Here is a 22,324-nt window from a genome sequence, read left to right as displayed (position 1 = left end):
TCATATCTGGACTTGTTTTGATTAATGTCTGCATGAGACTTTGTGGATATTTAAGTTATAATTAGAAAAGTCTTAATAATTATTCATAAAGGAAACAGCTTATAAGAAGTAAATAAGGATGCCAGAAACAGGATAAAGGAAGTCTTTTATTTGGTTATTTGTATTGTTGTATATTATGCTTGTTGTTTGTTATGTTTGTGTCTGATGGGGGTGGATTTCTGCGTTGGGGGTGGGGTGGGGGGTTATGTTGTAAATAAAATTTCCAATAAAAAATTATTTAAATTATTTAAAAAAGAAAGAAAAAAGGAACCAGTGTGGCTGCATAAGGAGCTGAGATTTAAGAAGGGCATGTACAAGAAATGGAAGAAAGGGGAAATCACAAAGGAAGGGTATACATGAGTAGCCAACAGTTGCAGGGATAAGGTCAGGCAGGCCAAAGCTCAGAATGAGCTCAGGCTTGCAAGAGAGGCTAATAATAATTTGGCTCTGTTCAAAGCAAGAGGAAGAACAAGCAAGTACAGTGGTGCCCTGCAAGACGAACGCCTCGCAAGACGGAAAACCCGCTAGATGAAAGGGTTTTCCGTTTTGGAGGCGCTTCGCAAAACGAATTTCCTATGGGCTTGCTTTGCAAGACGAAAATGTCTTGCGAGTTCCTGCGGGTTCCCCCCCCCCCTTTTTCTAAGCCGCTAAGCCGCTTATCAGCTGATCCGCTAAGCCGATAAGCTGCTAAAAGCCGCTAATAGCGCTAATCCGTCAATGGGCTTGCTTCGCAAGACGATAAAACCACTAGACGAACAGAATCGCGGAACGGATTCTTTTCGTCTTGCAAGGCAACACTGTAGTTGGTCCTCTGAATGGAGAAGCCAGAGAAACTCTATTGGGCGACAGAGAGAAGGTGCAACTGCCCAACACCTACTTTGCCTCTGTCTTCATCCAAAAGGAAAGTGATGCCCAACCTGGTGATAACAGAATAAATGATGCAAGGAGAGAGCTGCAGCCCAAGGTAGGAAAAGAGGTGATAAAGGAACACCTAGCGACTTTAAATGAATTCAAATCCCCAGGGTCTGATGAGCTGCACTCAAGGGCACTAAAGGAGCTTGCAGATGCAATCTCAGAGCCTCTATCTATAATCTTTGAGAATTCTTGGAGAACAGGTGAGGTCCTTGCAGACTGGAGGCAGGCAAATGTTATCCCTATCTTCAAAAGGGGGGAAAGAAGACCCAGATAAGTACTGGCAGGTCAGCTTGATGTCAATACCTGGAAAAGTCCTAGAACAGATAACTGAACATCGGTCAAGGATGCTTTAGCTGAGAGTCCTGCACTGCAGGGAATTGGCCCCTTCTAACTCTGCAATTCTACGATTCTAATATTTTGGAGACAGGTTAATAACATTTGTGGGCTTATTTATAAGGTGACATTTAAACAGCTTCCACTCCCCACTTGCCCACAAAATAGCACAAAATGCCCCAACCTTTGATCTCACACACAGCCATCTTGATGCTGCCTTTGCTACCCTTTCCCACGTCATCCTGTGAATCATAATAAGAGAGGATGCCATTCTCTAGTACGAAGTATCGTGGCTGCCAACCTGTGGTGGGAGGAGAGGGAAAAAGATGTAGAAATGAGGATCCTTTTTCCATGGCAAGTCAAGCTCTCTCATCAGCAGTTTCCAAGGAGAATCAAAATTTAATTAAATTACCCACATGTAAACAAGAACATGACTGAACGATTCCTTTTGCATACATGTATATTGCAGCACTCATTCCTAAGTGAGGTGGAGACAATCTAAGTGGGAGATCTTCCAAAGTCCTACTGGTAAGAAAAGGGTTTCCTTCCCTATGCAGTTCTTTAAAACAAAAAACAAACCTGCCTTTCCCACACCCTTAAAACACCATCTCCAGGTTGGCTGGGGAGAGAGATCCTAGAGTTCTCTGAAGATCAAAGTGGAACACCCTGTTTTGGGATTAAAACAGTACACCACTGGCATTAGAGCTAAGCCTGCAGGGCTTTCCACAGGTGTAGAAGGGACCTGTGAAGCTGGTTTGCCCCTTGGCAAGGTGAAGCTTTCCTCCGCTAACAGATATACAACTCCAGCCGTTCCGAACGCCCTCCAGATAGCAGATCCGAAGGTTAGGAAGCAAGGTGTACAGAGCCATCCTACATTTTCATCTTTGAACAATAGCTCAGTGTCATCAAAAGCTCATGCAGACATAAAAAGGTAAAGAGACCCCTGACCATTAGGTCCAGTTGTGACCAACTCTGGGGTTGCAGCACTCATCTCGCTTTATTGGCCGAGGGAGCCGGCGTACAGCTTCCGGGTCATGTGGCCAGCATGACTAAGCCGCTTCTGGCGAACCAGAGCAGCGCACGGAAACACCGTTTACCTTCCGGCCGGAGCAGTACCTATTTATCTACTTGCACTTTGACGTGCTTTCGAACTGCTAGGTTGGCAGGAGTAGGGACCGAACACCGGGAGCTCACCCCGTTGCGGGGATTCAAACTGCCGACCTTCTGATCGGCAAGTCCTAGGCTCTGTGGTTTAACCCACAGTGCCACCCGCGTCCCCATGCAGACATACTTCAATACAATTTTTTAAATACAGTGATACCTCAGGTTACAAACTTAATTCGTTCCGGAATTCCGTTCTTAACCCAAAGCATTCTTATCCCGAGGTGCCCATTCCCTACATAGGCCTCTCATGGCCCTGGAAGTGGACTGTGTTCATATCCCGGGGCAAAGTTCGCAACCTGGAGCACCTACTTCCGGGTTTGCGGAGTTTGTAACCTGAAGCATTCATAAATAGGACAGTGCATAACCGGAGGTACCACTGTAAGGGGTTTTTTTTAAACAAAATACAGTAAAGCTAAGGGTTAGGGGATGCAAAGACCATGGGAGGACCTGATGGTTTTTTTTTACTCCCACTCCCATCAGTCCCAGCCTTCAGAGTCAATCACCAAGGATGATGTGAGATGTAGTCCAGCCGCATCTGGAGCTCTACATGTCCCCCACTCCTGACACAGGTATATGTGTTTTAACCATAAATATACAAAACATCACCATGGGGATGTAACACTGACTACAAATAGTCTTTATTTAAACCAGCTTTGTAAGGCAGTATTTGTTTATTTTCTTGGAGATTGCAGCCCACTCTTGTCATTGGGCCGGGCCAGGGCGGCACTTGGGAGGCTGCTCTGACAAAACCCTGTAGCATTTGCTAGAGAAGATCTCCTGTGCATTTATCAAATGCATGACAGGAAGATGCTCCACAAGCAAAGTCCCCCCTGGAGCATGCTGGAAAGAACTGGCCACCCCATGTCTTGCTTTGCTTCTGTATTTGTGGGCACGCCTCCTATGGGAAGCGCTCAGACAACTACAATGAGAAACGCAGAAAAACCCCATGGAAAACAAGACTCCAAGTTGACATGGACGACTCATCCTGCTCAGGAGCACCAGGAAAGTGATTCACTATAATGGAGAGGTGGTCTAGCACGGCCCTAACCCTTTAAAAAAAAACCACACAAAGAGACAAATGAAACCACCAAACAGAAGTCAGTGGGAGACACTTATTCCTTCCCCTCATCTCCAATCCTGGAGAAAGAGCTGCACCCGTTGAATTTCTCCCAGTTACGCAACTGCTACAAGGCGCAGAGAAAGATGGCAGCCCTTAAAACCCTTTGGCTGGGGAAGGAGCGGGTGCAAGTGAGATTCGGCTTCCTGGAAAGGGATGTGAGGATTAAGTTGCACAATGAGAAAGGGAGCATTCTGGGGGGCTGGGGTTAGGGGGGTTGGGGGTAGGGGTGGGAGGAAGCCCGGACTCCTGGGTTCTATCCCCTGCCCTATGGGATAGCTGGGTTGCTAAGGAACGCGAAGAAAGGGGTACATATGATGGGGGGGAGCAGGTTCGGCTTCCTGGAAAGGGATGTGAGGATTAAGTTGCACAATGAGAAAGGGAGCATTCTGGGGGGCTGGGGTTAGGGGGGTTGGGGGTAGGGGTGGGAGGAAGCCCGGACTCCTGGGTTCTGTCCCCTGCCCTATGGGATAGCTGGGTTGCTAAGGAACGCGAAGAAAGGGGTACATATGATGGGGGGGGAGCAGGAGGCGACGAAGGCAGAGGCCGCCTCCCCAAATGCAAAGCCCGACCCACTTGAGGACTCTCTCTCTCACCCGAAAGATAGTTGGTCCATTTCAGCAGCGCTCCTTCCATCACCAGCCCGGCTCGCTTACTGCCGCCGGTGCGCCGAGCAGAGCCAATTGCGGCTCCGGGCCGGTGGGGCCCGACCAATCGCGGGGCAAGTTGAGGGCCGGGACCAAGAACGGGGGGAAAGGGGACTTGCGGGGAGGCGGGAGGGAAGCTAGGGAGGAACCAATCAGGCTGGGAAACGGGTCGGGGGGGGAACAAAAGCTGGACGGACGAAGGGAAAAAGGAACGCTCGGAGCCACCCGCCTTCCTCCGCGCAGTGGCTTATGGGCAATGTAGTCCCACTAGTCGCAGTGTTTCCCCCGCCCCTCCATTGCAAAGAGGTTAGGACCCAGAACAAGGGTGTGCGAGTAGTTTTAAATAAGACTTTAGAAATTGCCCAGCCCCCTAGCCAAAGACCACCCAAAATGCATCATCCATAGGTCACGGAAAGGGGCGGTCTGTAACAGAAACTTGAAGGTGTGGCTTGACTTCTGCCTGACAAGATACCTGGTAATGGTCACTGAATGCATTCCCTGCCCAGTCTGGGTCATTCTTTCAAGATGGTAAAGACCTTAGTTCTTAAGTCCAGGTCAGAGGATTCATACACAAAATATGTCCTTAAGACAGGATTTGTAGGATTTGCAAGTGAAAAGAACTACTGGGAAAGGTTTCTCCGAGGTCTTTCCTTCTGCAGAGGAAATATTTAGAATCATTGGAAACCAACATGGCTTTTAAAGGTAAAGGTAAAGGTACCCCTGCCCGTACGGGCCAGTCTTGGCAGACTCTGGGGTTGTGCGCCCATCTCACTTAAGAGGCCAGGGGCCAGCGCTGTCCGGAGACACTTCCGGGTCACGTGGCCAGCGTGACATCGCTGCTCTGGCGAGCCAGAGCCGCACACGGAAACGCCGTTTACCTTCCCGCTGGTAAGCGGTCCCTATTTATCTACTTGCACCCGGAGGTGCTTTCGAACTGCTAGGTTGGCAGGCGCTGGGACCGAGCAGCGTGAGCGCACCCCGCCGCAGGGATTCGAACCGCCGACCTTTCGATCGGCAAGCCCTAGGCGCTGAGGCTTTAACCCACAGCGCCACCTGCATCCCACATGGCTTTTGGGATTGTTCTATAGTCCATCAAACACTGCCCACTAGTGTGGACAGGGAAACATCCAGGTAGATTTTGGAGTCCTAAAACTGAAAGTGCCTCATGTGTGCATAAACTTTCACACGAAACAGTGACTCATGTACACATAAATGCTCCAGTGTGCACACAGCTGTAGTTACACGTCCTTAAGCTTTGTGTCAAGCTGCAGACTGCAAATTCTATATACACTTATTTGGGAATAATTCCATTAAATCCGCTGAATTTACTTTAAAGAGGTTAAGATTCCCACCCCCACCCCCCCATAACTGCAGGAAGACCTGCACCAGCAGTTGGTACTTCCAGGAGGCCGGCGAAGAGACTATCATTGTCCTCCCCAACATTGGCGTTTGTGCTGCTGTGGGCCTCCGCTGGAGGGGAGATGTGGGAGCCAGTTGTATGTCGTCTAGCCTGTATACCAGCTGTATGTCATCTGCCCTTCCCAGCAGAACTGCATTTAAGACAGCTCCTTCGGAGTGCAGCAAAACCAGTACCAGAAACTTTATTGTCAGTTAACTTTCATTTTTGCTATTTATCCATGTACTTAAGCTTGGATTGGTGGTTTGGTTTGGTGTTTTGTTTTGTCTTTTTGTAATACTGAATTTATTCTGTAACTTGCAGATTTTTTTTGGGGGGGGGGTCATTCTGTATATGTACTTGCATTTCCAGTGTTCTCTTATTTTTCATGTTTTGATTTTCACCCCTGCAAGCCATTTTGGGACGCAGCTTGTGGGGAAAGTGGCATATAAAGTAAGAACCAATCGGTTATGAACCCAAGTTACCCTGGATAGCTCAGTCGGCAAAGCAAAAGGCTCTTAATCCTAGGGCTGTGGGTTCGAGCCCCACATTGGGGGAAAGATTCCTGCGTTGCAGGGGTTTGGACTAGATGACCCATGCGGTCTCTTCCAATTCTACAATTCTATTATTCCTTGTTTCACCTGCGGCTTCATCCATCATTATTGTGTTTAAGCTGAGCATCGCTTTGGCAGGGTGTTTGTACAGTGGTGCCTTGCAAGACGAAATTAATCCGTTCCGTGAGGCTCTTCGTATGGCGGTTTTTTCGTCTTGCGAAGCAAGCCCATTGACAGCTTAGCGGATTAGCGCTATTAGCGGTTTAGCGGCTTTTAGCGGATCAGCTGATAAGCGGCTTATCAGCGGATCAGCTGATAAGCGGCTTAGGGCTTAGGAAAAGGGGGGGGAAGGGGGAAAACCCCGCAGGAACTCGCAAGACATTTTCGTCTTGCGAAGCAAGCCCATAGGGAAATTCATTTTGCGAAGCGCCTCCAAAACGGAAAACCCTTTGGTCTAGCGGGTTTTCCGTCTTGCGAGGCGTTCGTCTTGCGGGGCACCACTGTACTTGTACCAGGTGCCTTAACAGTATGCTACGTTCATGGGCGTAGACCTCAGAAATGACTGAAAAGCATAAAAAACCCTCAATTAACTGTAGTTTTAACCCCCTCCCCCAGCAGAAGCCTGCCCCCGTAATGTCATATTTCAGGGGGGATTTTTACCCGTGATCTCCCGATGAAGCTCATCAACTTTTTAGGTGATCTCCCCCAAAATAGCTCAACAACCTTTTGCCCCCACCCCCTTAACAAAAACCCTGTCTACGCCCATGGCAACCAGGGCCGAATTTAGGTTTGATGAGACCCTAAGCTACTGAAGGTAATGGCGCCCTTTATATGTCCACAAGAAATAGTCAACAAGAAATTGTTGCTGTTTTTTGTGTTGAATATATGCTATATGGTAATTTATGGATCTAATAGGTATCCAAAGCCATTTGCACATAACAAAATATGTATTTTATCAAAGTAATTGTTGAACTGAAATACAATTAAGAAGTATATTAATAGTGAAATACAATTAAGAAGAAGTATATTAATAGTGAAATAATTATTAAGCTCTAACTTAAAATGATTTTTTATTCATAACAAACTTAATAATGCAAACACATTGGCATTTGGCAATAACAAAAGTTTCCTTAGAAACACAATTTACAAAGACTCACAATCTAGTCTCTTGCTACAACATGAAATAATAATAGGTGAAAATATATGATGCAAACTACTAATAAGTATAAACAGCAGAATGTAGGCACCCTATGTACAGAAATGCGCAAACCAGTGATATTTTAGGGAGCAGGATAGCAGGCGGGGCCCGTTGCTTACATCATAGGAGCCTACACAACACTAAAAAACACTGTTGCTGTATGTAGGTTTTATCTTATTTGTTTTTTATCTTATATTTTGGAAATGTGCATCCAGTTTTCCCCCCTTTACTTTTTTTGGGGAGGGGCCAAGAGAGTGGGGCCCTAAGCTACAGCTTGTTTAGCTTATACGTAAATCCAGCACTAATAGCAACGTTTACCTGTATTGACGGCAAGCGAAAGAAATAATACCTCTTTGCCTGTCGCTGTATCTATGACCCTCGGAGACTACTTCTCCCAGCGTGCAGCGCGGGACAAGGCCCGGCCTCTGCTCGCTGTGCGGCCGAACGGCCTTCTGGGAGTCGTAGTCCCCGTTCCGAAGCCGCCTGGCGGCCTGGGCCCGGCGCCGGACTCCAACTTCCAGGATGCGCCTCGCAGCGCTGCGGAGGCGGCGGCGGCGGGGTGGCGCCAGGGCCGCCGCTTCCTCTCTCCCGGCCATTGTGAACCGGGCTGGCGGGCGGCGGGCGTTGCGGCGGCGGCGGCGGCGGGGCAGGAGGAGGGAATGAGCGAGGAGGAGGCGGAGGAGCCTTGCGGGAGCGCGAGGAGCTGCGGCGGCTTCCCCAGGTGAAGGAATCCGCCAGCGCCGTTGCTAGGAGACGGGCGGGGAGGGGAGGGGCGAGGGAGGGAGGGAGGAGGAGAAGCCCCGCCCCCTAGAGTGCCGTTGCTAGGAGACGGGCGGGGAGGGGCGGGGCGAGGGAGGGAGGGAGGAAGGAGGGGGAGGAGGAGCCCCGCCCCTAGAGTGCCGTTGCTAGGATACCCCTCCTGGAAGAAGCAGCGCTCGGGCCTACGCTGCCATGATAACGGGAAGGCCCAAGCGGGGCATCACCCATCCCCTGGGCAATTATGGGAGGAGGGACTCGGACAGAGGATGGGTCCCGACTAAGAGGGAGGGGGCTGGGGGCGACAGCGACCCATCCTGCCTCTCCCTAGGGGTGCGCAGTCTCGAGGACAACTCCGTCTTCAGAACAATCCTGCACCTGTCTATCCAGATGCCTGTCGTGGCTGAGTCCCAAGAGGACAGGTATAGGAGCGCAGCCTTGTTGTCTGCCTATCCCATGATCCGGATAGAGCCGGGGGCCTGAAGGCATGGCTCCATTGGTAGAGCACATCTCATAATCCCAGGGTTGGAGCCCCACGTTGGGCAAAAGATTCCCACAGTGCGAGGGCGTTGGAGTACAGTGGTGCCTCAGGTTACATACGCTTCAGGTTATATACACTTCAGGTTACAGACTCCGCTAACCCAGAAATAGTGCTTCAGGGTAAGAACTTTGCTTCAGGATGAGAACAGAAATCGTGTGGCGGCAGCGGGAGGCCACATTAGCTAAAGTGGTGCTTCAGGTTAAGAACAGTTTCCGGTTAAGTACGGACCTCCAGAACGAATCAAGTACTTAACCTGAGGTACCACTGTATAGGGGACCCTCACGGTCCCTTCCTACTCCACAATTCTGTGGAAACGATTTCCTGAGACCGCACCAGCTTTCTGCATGTTTATAGGGACCTCGGTGCTGCTGAGGGGCTTACTCCCAAGTAGGCGTACATAGAAGTGCCTCAGCAGAGATAAGCATTAATGACTTCGTTAAGACTTACCGTATTGTAAGGGGGCACAGTGGAGCAGGAACCGGCAAGCCACTCCAGTATCCCTGCCAAGAAAACTCCATGGACAAAGACAACAGACAGGAGTGTCTGGCGTGCTCTGGTCCATGGGGTCACAAGGAGTCGGACACGACTAAACGACTAAACAACAACAAAAGGGGGCACAGAGCTGCAAGCCAGCAGAAGTTTATTTTGATGGAAGCTTGTATTATTTATTAAATTTGTATACTGCCCTATGGGACGCAGGTGGCGCTGTGGGTTAAAGCCTCAGCGCCTAGGACTTGCCGATCGAAAGGTCGGCGGTTCGAATCCCTGCGGCGGGGTGTGCTCCCGCTGCTCGGTCCCAGCGCCTGCCAACCTAGCAGTTCGAAAGCACCTCCGGGTGCAAGTAGATAAATAGGGACCGCTTACCAGCGGGAAGGTAAACGGCATTTCCGTGTGCGGCTCTGGCTCGCCAGAGCAGCGATGTCACGCTGGCCACGTGACCCGGAAGTGTCTCCGGACAGCGCTGGCCCCTGGCCTCTTAAGTGAGATGGGCGCACAACCCCAGAGTCTGTCAAGACTGGCCCGTACGGGCAGGGGTACCTTTACCTTTACCTTTATACTGCCCTATAGCCGCAGGTCTCAGGGTGGTTCACAGCATAAAATGTCTAGATAGAAACACAAGATGCATAACAAAAATAAAAACAGGAACAACCCAATAATCCCCCCATTCACCATTTAAATTGGCATTGGATGTCAGTCAGCCAAAGGCCTGGTTACAGAGGAATATTTTTGCCTGGTGCCTAAAGGTGTATAAAGTGGCAGGTGAGCCTCCCTGGGGAGAGCATTCCACAAATGGGGGGCCACTGAAGAAAAGGCCTGTTCTTGTGTTGCCACCTTCCAGACCTCTTGTGGAGGAGGCACATGAAGAAGGGCCTCAGAGAATAATCTCAGGGTTCAGGTAGGTTCATACGGAAAGAGGTGGTCTTTGAGGTATTGCAATCTTGAGCCATTTAAGGCTCCCATAGGTCAATGGGACGCGGGTGGCGCTGTGGGTAAAACCTCAGCGCCTAGGACTTGCCGATCGAATGGTCGGCGGTTCGAATCCCCGCGGCAGGGTGAGCTCCTGTCGTTCGGTCCCAGCTCCTGCCCACCTAGCAGTTCGAAAGCACCCTTAAGTGCAAGTAGATAAATAGGTACCGCTTTATAGCGGGAAGGTAAACAGCGTTTCCGTGTGCTGCTCTGGTGCCGGTTCGCCAGAGCAGCTTCATCACGCTGGCCACGTGACCCGGAAGTGTCTGTGGACAGCGCTGGCTCCCAGCCTCTAGAGTGAGATGAGCGCACAACCCTAGAGTCTGTCAAGACTGGCCCGTACGGGCAGGGGTACCTTTACCTTTACCTTTTAGGTCAAAACCAACACTTTGAATTGGGCCCAGAAACTAATTGGTAGCCAGTGCAGTCAGACCAGGATCAGTGTAATGTGCTCAAACTGTCTTTCCCAGTGAGCAACCTGGCCGCTGAAGTCTGCACTAGCTAAAGTTTCCAAAACTTCTTCAGAGACAGCCCTACGTATAACACATTGCAGTAATCTAACCTCAAGGTTACTAGAGCATAGATAACAGTAGTTAGGGGTCCAGATAGGGGTGCAGCTGGGCCACCAGCCAAAGCTGATGGAAGGCACTCAACATCACTGAGGACACCGGAGTCTCAAGTGACAGCAAAGGGTCCAGGAGTACCCCCAAGCTACATACCCACTCCTCCAGAGAAAGTGTAATCACATCAAGAGCAGGCAACCTCCCAGTCATCTGGCCTGGGGAACCACCCACTAACAATGCCTCAGTCTTATCTGGATTGAGTTTCAGTTCATTGGCTTTTATCCAGCCCATGATCTAAGGCTAGATACTAGTCCAGCACTTCTGCTGCCTCATCTGCAGATGTAAATGAGTAGAGCTGAGTATCATCAGCATATTGCTGATAACCTGATGTTAAACAGCATAGGGGATAGGACTGAACCCTGTGGAAGCCCATATTGAAGGCTCCACAGGGCTGAAAAACACTCCCCAAGCAACACCCTTGGAACAGCCATCCAAGTAGGACTGGAACCACTTGCAAAGTGGTGTCACCCACCCCTAACTTGGGACAGCTGCTTCAGAAGGATAGCAGGGTCAATGGTATCAAAAGCCACTGAGAGGTCAAGGAGAATTAACAGGGACACATTTTCCCTGTCTCTCCTGACAGGGCGACCAAAGCTGTTTCTGTGCCAGAACTGAGCCTAGGAAACTGAGGAAATATCAGTTTCCTCCACGAGCCTCTGGATCTGGTTCACGACCATCTTGCTCAGGAAAGGGAGATTAGGGAGATTGTATGATCGAACATTTGTTCTTCAAGTGTTCTGGAATCAAGGCTTATGGTTTTCTCAGTCTCTGTTTAGCCATCATAGCAAAACTGAGCTTGCTTGTACCAGGAAACTTGCTAACACAAAACAACGGCTGCTGCCTTTATGCTGGAGCGGAGAAGCTGTGGTCCTACAGATGTTGTTGGTTGCCATCTCTTATGAGACCCACTGGCAAGACCAGTTGGTAGGGATGATACGAGTTGTAGCCCCAGCAACAGGTACCCTGTCCCTACCCAATTCTATTTTTGTGAGCATCAGGCTGGCTGCTCTTGCTTTTTGTCTGATCCAGCAAGGTAGTCACTCATAAGAATGCATTGAAAGACCGTACTTATCCTGGTTAAAAGACAACAAGAGCTAAGTAATCCGCATTAAGAAATCTTTGGGGTGTAACCTTCATTTCTTTCCTGCTTTCTTATCCCTCCCGTCCGCACTAGGACCTCTGGTCCATGAAGCTGGGAGGGATGAGCTGACCTCATTGTACATTTGCTGTTGAAGGGACTTTGGCAGTAGTGAAATCTCTGTGGGAGTTTTAGAGGCTCCCACCAATGATAGAAGGTGGGGTGTGTGTGGAAGAGACAAGCACATCCTTTGTTGCAGACGATGGACTCATGAAAGACGAGAAATACTACTAGGGAAAAGGAGCCCCGGTGGAAGAGTAAGGTGGCTTCCAAGATCCATTTTTGTCTCCTTTTTACCCTCAGTATAGAGCAAATGCTGGCGTCCAACCCTGGCAAGACCCCTATCAGCCTGCTGCAGGAGTATGGGACACGCATAGGCAAAACCCCTGTGTACGATCTACTGAAAGCCGAGGGACAAGCACATCAGCCCAACTTCACCTTTCGCGTCACTGTTGGAGACATCAGCTGCACCGGTTAGTTGTGGTAAAGAACGGGAGTGTGGATAAACCAGTAGAATTTGGGCAGGGGAGGAAGAGGAGAGGAGAAGAACTCTCATATTTGGGGGTAGGATAGAGAAGATTGCATGTCTTCTACAGTCCTTTATATTTGTCTCAGCAGCAGAAAGGGGATGGAGTTTCTCCAGTTGTGCTTTTGAACTGGGCCTTCTGCCTGCTTCCAGTTAACTTTGGGTTTGCACCTACTTTGAGGGGCTCCCTAAAATACAAGCTCCTCTTTAGCACACTGGTCCCCTTACCTTTTATCCAGGAGTGGAGAATCTTTTTGGTTTCACTTGTCAAGAACACAACATCATTATGATGCCGCATAACTGATAGATGGGTTGTCATGCTCACCTGCCAGAATCCATTGCATGGGGTTCTTAGCTGGCTGTTGAGCTGAACATAACGCCCCTCCCCCCTAATAAAAAATAAAAAATTGGAGCCTTTTAGGCAACAGATAGGGAACCTGTGGCCCTTCAGATGTTGTTGAACGCAAACTCCTCTTAACAGCCCCAGCCAGCATGATTTGGTTTGATTTGACATGTGTATTAGAGGGGTTGGGGAGCTGAAAAAAAAATCACATCTGGCAACCAATGTGCCCCTTTGGTTTCAGATAATACATGGGTAGACGAGTCTAAAAAGCCCGGGACACAAATTTTCACAGCCCTCTAGTGGCTGTGGTGGCTCATTTACCAGAAGTATTGTACTGAGCATTATCTTCAGAAGTGTATACTCAATTCTGACCAAACTAAGCCTCCTAGATCAAAATATACATCAGGCCTTATAGAATCGTCTACCCATGTACTATCTGAAACCAAAGGGGCACATTGGTTTCCAGATGTGGAATGCCGTATTTTTCGCTCTATAAGACGCACCAGACCATAAGACGCACCTAGTTTTTGGAGGAGGAAAACAAGAAAAAAAATTATTCTGAATCCCAGAAGCCAGAACAGCAAGAGGGATCGCTGCGCAGTGAAAGCAGCGATCCCTCTTGCTGTTCTGGCTTCTGTGATAGCTGTGCAGCCTGCATTCGCCCCATAAGACACACACACATTTCCCCTTACTTTTTAGAACGGAAAAAGTGAGTCTTATAGAGCAAAAAATATGGTATATTGGCATTATCTTCAGCTCACCTTCCCTGCTATGTTTTGCTTTTCCAACTACAGTGTTGAGCTCAAAGCAGCCCACCATAATAACAATAGCTGTAAAAATTAACAAGCGCTAACCATAATCATAATCGTATCAAGAACACCGTAGCATATAAACAAAGCAAAAACAAAATCAGTTCGTCAATCAATCAACACAATTCAGTGTAAACACAGAGTGATTCAAAATATCAGCCCTGTGCCACTTGACTTACTCTCTCTGCAAAGGGGCTTCTTAACCCACCAGCGCAGCAACAGCAGCAGCAGCAGCAGCACATTCCAAGGTAGTTTTTCTGGGTTGTAGTCTGGCAACAACTGGAGGCTACCAGGTTGGAGAAAGGTGTCCTGACTCACTACATCTAACTCACTTCTAGATTTGGGGAGTAGAATGCAGGAGATGCTAGTTTCTAGACTTCTTTTTGTAACCTGTTTGGTACCCTCTTCCTCTCAGAACTTGGGACCTTGAGCTGCTTGTTTGTACTGTCACACTCACCAGATGTCCTCACAGGGTTGGGTTTCTCACTGCTGGGCTCTTGGCAGCTTTTCTTAGAGAGCTCATTGGCCTACTGTCAGCTGACCATCAAGAAAACAGGATGCTGGACTAGTTGCTCCATTCACTTGACCCAGCGGACTCTTCTTAGAAAGTCATGCAGAGCTGGAACAAGATATAATCAAGAGGCAGATTAGGGCAGATTGGTGGAGCTGCAGGCTTTGAAGGGAGCCTCTACCTAGACTTGGCTGACTTCTTCTCAGGTGACAGTTGGGTTGCCAAGGCCTGATTGTGATGTCATACATAGCTGCAATGACAGATTCTGTATGTGGTTTGAACAGGGCTGTGCACAGCCTTGCTAAAGCCCAGCATTTCCCCCTGATGATACTGCAACTCTTTGCCTATATACATGGCACCTGCCCCAACAAGCAATAATAGCGCAATTTCTACTCCTTTATTCCATGATTTTTCACAACTACGTTCACAACTATTTTACTTGATTTATTTCTTTCGCAGTGATTTTAATGGTAATTAGCCTCATTCTGTTATATTACTATTATCAACCGGAGTGGCTTGGATCCTGCAAAAGGCACTCACTCAGCCCCTTCTTCCCTCTAGCCTGTCATTAACATTTAACTTCAGCAGGGGTGGGAGTGAATTTGTAGGAATTAAATTTTACTCTCAGTGACTGGACGGTCATAGTTCATTTTATTTTTTTAGATGCTACTTCTAAATGTGCATGTTTGCTTAACTTGGAAGCATGTTCCCTCATATCTTAACTGTCTGTGGAGGCATGGAAGTGCATGGGGATGTAGGAGAAAGAGTGAGCTTTCAGACACCACCCTGTTCCCACACTGCTGTTTATTGCAGTTCACAGTGGCATATGGTACGGAATGCTGTTGCAAATGAGATGCAGTGCTATGCTCTGTCCATGTGCTGCATTTGTGAAAAATACCAGCACAGTGACACTTTGCAAACAAAAGGAGCTTCTGTGCGGATTGCACCTGGGTCTGGTCGGCCTGGAAGTCCCATATATGCTACCTTCCATTGTGGAAGGAAGGCCAGGATATAAATAAGTTTCTCTGTTTGCCCTTCCGAGTTGCCCTTGCATCCTTGTGTCCCGACTCGCTTTCTCTCCCTTCTCCTGTCCTTAGGCCAAGGTCCTAGCAAAAAAGCAGCCAAGCACAAGGCAGCAGAGGTGGCACTCCGGCTTCTCAAGGGAGGAAACATGTTGGAGCCAGCAGCAGTGGAAGAAGGCAGGTGAGGGCTATGCACAGTCTGTACAGAAGGCCGGAATCCCCCCTTCTCCCATGCACTTATTAGAAAATGAAATCCCCAGGGAATCTTCGTTCTATAACATCCTCTCTAGTTGCTTACTGTCTATGAAAGGTAATTTGCAGGCAGTTAGGACAAAAAGGTTGTTGATAAGTAAGCCAGTAAAGCCAGTAAGTGCTGACTTCATGTCACATGCAAACCAGGCCAGTGAAGGACAGAAAGTTTTAACAAAAGAAGTTGAAATCTGCATTCCATGATGCAAATTGAGCAGCACAGTCACAGGTGCACAGATTGCGCACAGACATGGCAACAGGAGAGTTCAGCATCGAGCATTGTTGCACAGGCCTCTGCGGTTCAGGGGAGTTTGGGTGGAGGGAGCCTTGCTAGAGAACAGGAAGGGCCTGCACCCAAGTTCTGGGGTATGACACGGGAGCAGTCTCTCATATCGGGAAGTTTCTTCCACTGCATGCGCTCCTGCTACTGAGCGTGCTTTAATTTTGTCACCTTGTATTCCGAAGCTCTCCTTTCTCTCTAGAGCCCTTGGCTCAGACCACCGCTCCAGTCAACGCGCCTGTACCCACCTTGCCGGTTTCGTCTCCCAGGTAATGGGATGGAAGCGAAAGACAAAAGCACAAGGAGTGGGCTGCCTAGAGTCCTCTGGCTGCTTCTCATGCACCCAAATTTCCCCATAGGCCATCACTGCATACTGGAACAAGCTGGTGCCTGTGGCAGGTCCTTCCCTAGTGTCTGACCTTGCTCCCCCCATCCCAGTGGTTTTCCCATGGGCTGTAGAGCATCAGCTTGGGTGTGGGGTGGGTACACATTCCAGCAGGTATTCTGCACTCAGAGTACAGGAGGGGAAGTAAAAGATCTTGCTTGCCCCTGGAGACACAGGCTATGGGTGGCTGTGTGGTGGTTAGTAGGAAGACGCCCTTTCAGTCTACCATCAATTCCCCTCTTAACACTGATTGGAGGAGGGTCCATGCCTTGCCCTACAGTGGAGCACCAACTAGGCCTGGGTGATGTATCGATACATTGTCCAGGACTGGTTTGAGGGCCAGAGTACAATCGCACCATCACCCTACAGTATATCGTGGATGGGGCTTACCTGTGCCTTACCTTCTCAGGCTGCTGCCTCCTTCCTCCCTGTGCCGGGCATTGGCGGCGGAGGGAGCTGTGGTGGTTTCACCCCGGCACCTCGCAGGGCTGATCTTCCTTTTCAACACTGCAATGTATCGCTATAGCATGAGGTTTAGGTGGTGATACGTCACGATGTCGAAAAGCCGACATTGCCTAGCTCTAGTGCCAGTTGTAGGCGAGGCTCTCTTTGACGAGGCCCCTTCTCAGCTGTCTCCCCGGAAGGGCTCCTATGTTCCCCTACCTCTGCCTACTTTGTAGCGTGGGCAGGGTGTTTGGATTTGGGTCAGCAGAACCACCAGGGAGAATCCTTCACCTTGTGTCCTCTTTTTACCTAGAAGTTCTGCAATGGACATGAAGTCCCCAGTATCACCACAGCAGTCGGAGTGCAACCCGGTTGGCGCCCTGCAGGTAGGTCGCTCTCTCGGCTGTGGCTTCCTTCAGCCCCAAGCGCTTACAGGAGGAGGGGTATCGGTGAGTAAGCTTAGTCAGAGCTTGGTAGATCCACACTTTGCCCTACAGGAGAAAGGGTACTTCCCAGAAGCACCTTGTCCTACCGATCGCCTGTTTCATTCCCCACCCCGTTCTTCTCGTTGCTTGTTTGGTGGTGCTGTGGGTTAAACCACAGAGCCTAGGGCTTGCCGATCAGAAGGTTGGCGGTTCAAATCCCCGCGACGGGGTGAGCTCCCGTTGCTCAGTCCCTGCTCCTGCCAACCTAGCAGTTCAAAAGCACGTCAAAGTGCAAGTGCAAGTAGATAAATAGGTACCGCTCCGGCGGGAAGGTAAACGGCGTTTCCGTGCGCTGCTCTGGTTCGCCAGAAGCGGCTTAGTCATGCTGGCCACATGACCCGGAAGCTGTATGCCGGCTCCCTTGGCCAATAAAGCGAGATGAGCGCCGCAACCCCAGAGTCGGCCACGACTGGACCTAATGGTCAGGGGTCCCTTTACCTTTTTAAGGCTACCCTAAAGTCATGGTTTTGGAATGCAAGCTGGTATCCCAAAGGGAAAATTTGGTGTCACCATCCAGCACTTTTTCAAAAGTCTCTTTTTGGTATGGGAGCTTTTGAAGCCGTATTAGTTAAGCAAGGTTGGAAGTGCGCACAAGGCTTTTTTGCTTGTGGAATTTAGGATAGGAACAACATGTATTTGCTGTAGCTCTGGAACGAAATTGGGCACACCCACCTCCAAGCGGATTCCAAACAGAGGTGACCAACAGGATTTTGAGCAGAAGCTTTGATGCTGTAGGCAGAATCCTGCTCCCATTTGCTGCATCTTCCAGAACTACTAGTAGTCTGTAGGTTTGTATCCACCCACCTTTTGGCAAACCACTCTTGGATCCCAATATGACTGTATAGCAAGGCTTCAATACCCTGTCTTGATTTTCCTCCCAGTTACACTTTACAGCCCTACATATGTGCTTTCTCCAGAAATAAGCACTGCCTAATTTAATTTGGCTTATGCCCAAACTGCTGCTTTAGCTGCCTCCACTGCAATGGTAGTGTCCTGAGCTGCCATTCCCTCCAGGAATCCAGGCACAGAAAGGAAGAGGCGAGTGCTTTTCTAAAGCTGTCTCTCTCTCTCCAGGAGCTGGTGGTGCAGAAGGGCTGGCGGCTCCCCGAATACACTGTCACTCAGGAGTCAGGGCCAGCGCACCGCAAGGAATTCACCATGACCTGCCGGGTTGAAAGGTTCATTGAAATAGGTATGGCATCAGCGGATTTGAGTCCCCATCTGCTCATGCTTTTAAACTATGCGTGCCCTATGCGTGATTGGGAGTTTTCCCATAAAGGCTCCTTAGAACGTCGCAGGCAAGGGCCAATGCATCTGACAAGAGGAATGCAGGAAATCAGAGGGAAAGCATTGAGCTGCAGCCAGAGAGGACTTGGGAGACTATGATCTGGGCTGTAAGGACCAGGAGTGCACAACTGCAGTCCCATAGGCCAAGTGTGGCAGCTCTGCAGGCGCTCAAGTTAGGCTCCCCGTTTGGCTGCAAAGCTTCTGAGCCAAGGGAAAACAGAACCCCACACCGTTTGCAAGAGGACAAGCTGTGTCAGTTATGTAAAAACAAGCTCTTTAACAGCTGCTGTTGTGCTTTCTGCGTCAGGCAGGGTGGATGGGCTGCAAGGCAGGATCAATGCACAGGAGCTAAAAAAAACAGCAGTCAGGCTTGATGGGGGAAGCCTGAGGGAATCGGGAAGAGCTGTAGGCTCTTGCAGTCCCCTTGCACCCCAGGCTGTCCCCTACCCTTCTCTGCCCTGTCCTCTTTCAACATATTGCAGCCCCCTTCCAGATCACCGTTTTGCCATTTCTTCTCTCTCTAGGCAGCGGCACCTCCAAAAAACTGGCCAAGCGCAACGCCGCAGCCAAGATGCTGGTGCGGATTCATAACGTGCCTCTGGACCCGCGAGAGGGCAGTGAGGCCGAAATGGAGGAAGACCAGTTCTCTATTGTGAGTCTGAGCAGTCGGGGGAGAAGCCAGAGTCGGGCAGCCGTAGATGAGCTTATTGTGCAGCATGCTGATGGGGCGTGACAGGCTTTGCAGAAACTGGGAACTTGCTCCAAAGAGGGGAGCAGCCTCTTTGGCAAATTAAGCAAGAAGTAGCGATGGCCACTAACTTGGATGGCTTTGTAAGAAAATTAGATAAATTCATGGAGGATAAGGCTCCATCAGTGGCTGCTCGATGTGATGGTCTCCACCGAATCCCTTGGGAGTCCCACCTTGGGAACCCCAAAAACATCTTGAGGGCCACAGTTCCCTCATCCCTGGGTTAGGATGAAGCCGTGGCCACGAGAGTTGCTTGAGGAAACTTGCAGAGGTTGTGGCTTCTTGCTCCTTGGTCAGCACCACCTGGGAAGGCAAGGAGGGAGCTGTGTCTTGCTGAGAACGATGGAAGGTGCGCAGCCGGAAGAGACATCCAACCCGTGTTCGATCTTTCTCTCTTCCACTCTTAAGATTGCAGGAACCAAGGTGGATGGAGTAAAGGGTCGGGGGTCTGGCTGCACCTGGGACTCTCTGCGCAACTCAGTGGGGGAGAAGATTCTGCACCTCAAAAGCCATCCCCTGGGAGTGCTGAATGCTGGGTTCTGCAGCCTCTTGCAGGAGCTATCTGAAGAACAGAGCTTTGATATTAGCTACCTTGACATTGGTAAATAATGAGGCACAGGGGAGGGGGAGGAATTGCTTTCCTTGAGAGAACGGCCGGACCCTAACTTTTCCGAAAGCCCCCCTGCGTATGTGTGCATCCTTATTGATTTGAATGTGTGAAAATTTATATTTTCTGCTTGCAAGTTGAGCAGTCAAATGACCCAAAAAACCACCCAGAAGGAACCTAGCAAGTGGAAAGCTACCCACATGACCACTCAAGAAAATAACCTGGGAGGAGCTTAGATTCTTTCTCAGTAATCCACTGCAGGGCAAGCAAAGGCTTTAGTCAGGGCGCAAGCTAGACTTGGGGACAGAACTTTGGCATTCATCAGTTTACCAGATGTGGTGAAGCCCACAGCCTATGGACCACATAAGCCCACATTGCAAGGTGTTTTGTGGCTCCCAGAGACTCCTCACCCCCATTTCTTATTTTCTAAAATAACTAAAAATAAGCCGTTATTGTGCCTCTGCCCTTTTGTCTTCCTCATGGTTATGTGCTGAGAACCCTGCCAAGTCCCTCTCCCCACGTGAAAGGGAACTGACAGATGACTTACATTAATATCTGCTGTAGCATCGTTACTTGCCCAGCACTGGGTCATTGCGCCTGACTCCAGCCATAGAAGGCCAGTTGCCCTGTGGGAACGAAAAGGGAAGTGAGCTGCGACATCCCAATTTATGCCAGCCTGTGAATCAACAGTTCCTTATGCCTCCATACATCCGCTATCCCCAGACTTGAGCATTAGGCAATGTGCACATTTTGCTTTCCTCTTGCTCTGCTGTGCTTTAATCTGAAGATGCCAAGTTTGAATTAAATTAAATTCTTCCATTTGAAGAACCAACCTGTTTTAATCTTCGTAGAATTGCAGAGTTGGAAGGGACCCCAGGGGTCATCTAGTCCAGCCCCCTTGCAAAGCAGGAATCTCAGCTAAAGCATCCCTGGCAGTTGGCCAACCAAGCTCTGCTTAAAAACCTCCAAGGAAGGAGAGTCCACAACCTCCCGAGGGAGACCGTTCCACCTTCAAATAGCTCTTACTGTCAGAATTTTTTCCCTGATGTTTAGTTGGAATCTCCTTTCTTGTACCTTGAATCCATTGGTTTGAGTCCTACCTCAAGAGCAGGAGAAAACAAGCTTGCTCCATCTTCCATGTGACAGCCCTTAAGATGTTTTGAAGATGGTTTCCTCTCAGTCTTTCAGGCTAAACATATCCAGCTCCTTCAACTGTTCCTCATATGGCTTGGTTTCCAGGCCCTTGGCCATCTTGGCTCCCCTCCTCTGCTCACGTTCCATCTTGTCAGTATTCTTCTTAAATCGTGGCACCCAGAATTGGACACAGTATTCCAGCTGTGTTCTGACCAAGGCAGAATACAGTAGGACTGACTTCCCTTGATCTGGACGCTATACTTCTATAGATGCAGCCAGGAATAGCATTAGCTTTTTTTGCTGCTGCATCACACTGTTGACTCATGTTAAGCTTGTGGTCCACCAAGACCTCTAGATCCTTTTCACATATAGAAAGTTGGTAAAGGTAAAGGTAAAGGGCCCCTGACCATTAGGTCCAGTCGTGGCCGACTCTGGGGTTGCGGCGCTCAATTCGCTTTATTGGCCAAGGGAGCCGGTATACAGCTTCCGGGTCATGTGGCCAGCATGCCTAAGCCACTTCTGGCAAAACCAGAGCAGCGCACAGAAACGCCATTTACCTTCCCGCTGGAGCGGTACCGATTTATCTACTTGCCCTTTGACGTGCTTTCGAATTGCTAGGTGGGCAGGAGCAGGGACCGAGCAACGGGAGCTCACCCCGTCACAGGAATTCAAACCGCCAACCTTCTGATCGGCAAGTCCTAGGCTTTGTGGTTTAACCCACAGCGCCACCTGCGTCCCATAAAGTTAGCACCCACCTTGAACTTTCCAGACAGAGAAGGCTGTACGCAGAGATGTTGTTTTGCTGGCCTGGATGATGCGGTACCTTTTCTCTTCCTGCAGATGAGATGAGTTTAAGCGGCCTGTACCAGTGCCTGGTGGAGCTCTCGACACAGCCAACCACGGTGTGCCACGGCTCAGCCATGTCCCGCCATGCCGCGCGTGCAGATGCTGCCCGCAATGCCCTTCAGTACCTGAAGATCATGGCAGGGGGCAAGTGAGGCCACACGGAAGACTCTGGGCACCCGGAAATCCCCAAAACAGCTTGTCTCCATCTTCCAGCCTGCTAAAGGATGTACCCTTATTTTTGCCCATCGTTTATGGGCAGGGGCGCCGACCTCCCTGATGTTCTGTGGAGGGTGGAGAGGGGGCTGTGTTTCAAAACAGAATTCAAGACTCGGAGAGGGGTTTGCTGTACCTGCAGCAGAGACTAGGCTCACAGAGACTTGTAGCTCTGAGCGCTAAGTGCTGGGGGGGGGGGGCTGCTGGGAGGTCAGGGTAGTCCCACCTCTGTGGGTCACCTGATGCCAGTCACCTTGTTTTTTTCCTCATTGTGGAGGGACAAACACTGACCATTTCTGCCATAACTGGGAGTTGCAATAAACCAGATTTTTTTTTTATAAGAAAGTGTCTTCTTTTACCCACTGAGATGAGGGGGTCTGTGCCCCTCCAGATCTTGCAACTCCCATGATCCTTGGTCAATGGCCATGCTAGCTGGGGCTGATGGGAGTTGGAGACCACCAGCAACAGGGGAAGGGGGGTGCTACAGGTTCCTCACAGTCGCTGTCCACAGACACATCTAGAATTGTACACCTGCTGACCACTGCTG

General features: G+C 49.7%; 2 protein-coding genes across 9 annotated transcripts in view; one reads left to right on the top strand and one right to left on the bottom strand.

Moving 5' to 3' along the window:
- LOC307210714 (pleckstrin homology domain-containing family A member 3-like) overlaps positions 1–14,256 on the bottom strand; it is a 29,157-nt gene extending 14,901 nt beyond the window's left edge. For 2 of the 6 annotated variants that reach the window (XM_079966861.1, XM_079966860.1), the window contains exons 1-2: positions 9,108–9,318; positions 1,472–1,588 (exon numbers count right to left, since the gene is read on the bottom strand). In XM_079966861.1, the coding sequence (XP_079822987.1) occupies positions 1,472–1,588; positions 9,108–9,222 (232 nt within the window). In that variant the 5' untranslated portion in view covers positions 9,223–9,318. The other 4 variants (XM_079966864.1, XM_079966863.1, XM_079966865.1 and 1 more) reach the window with 4 other exon arrangements.
- TARBP2 (TARBP2 subunit of RISC loading complex) lies at positions 7,947–22,122 on the top strand. 3 transcript variants are annotated; one of them, XM_079966771.1, is made up of 9 exons: positions 7,947–8,084; positions 12,192–12,361; positions 15,175–15,280; positions 15,814–15,897; positions 16,774–16,843; positions 18,017–18,134; positions 18,754–18,881; positions 19,386–19,578; positions 21,559–22,122. In XM_079966771.1, exons 1-9 carry the CDS (start codon positions 8,023–8,025, stop codon positions 21,714–21,716), a joined length of 1,089 nt encoding a protein of 362 aa, XP_079822897.1. In that variant the 5' UTR covers positions 7,947–8,022; the 3' UTR covers positions 21,717–22,122. The 3 variants fall into 3 exon arrangements, with proteins under 3 accessions (XP_079822897.1, XP_079822896.1, XP_079822898.1); XM_079966770.1 differs by having other exon boundaries at positions 7,948–8,084; positions 16,771–16,843; XM_079966772.1 differs by lacking the exon at positions 7,947–8,084 and adding an exon at positions 8,259–8,541 and having other exon boundaries at positions 16,771–16,843.
- Positions 22,123–22,324: the final 202 nt, after the last annotated feature.

Source organism: Podarcis cretensis (genome assembly GCF_951804945.1).
Source record: "Podarcis cretensis genome assembly, chromosome: 2".
Taxonomy (NCBI): domain Eukaryota; kingdom Metazoa; phylum Chordata; class Lepidosauria; order Squamata; family Lacertidae; genus Podarcis; species Podarcis cretensis.
This window is presented reverse-complemented; position numbering and strand designations above follow the sequence as displayed.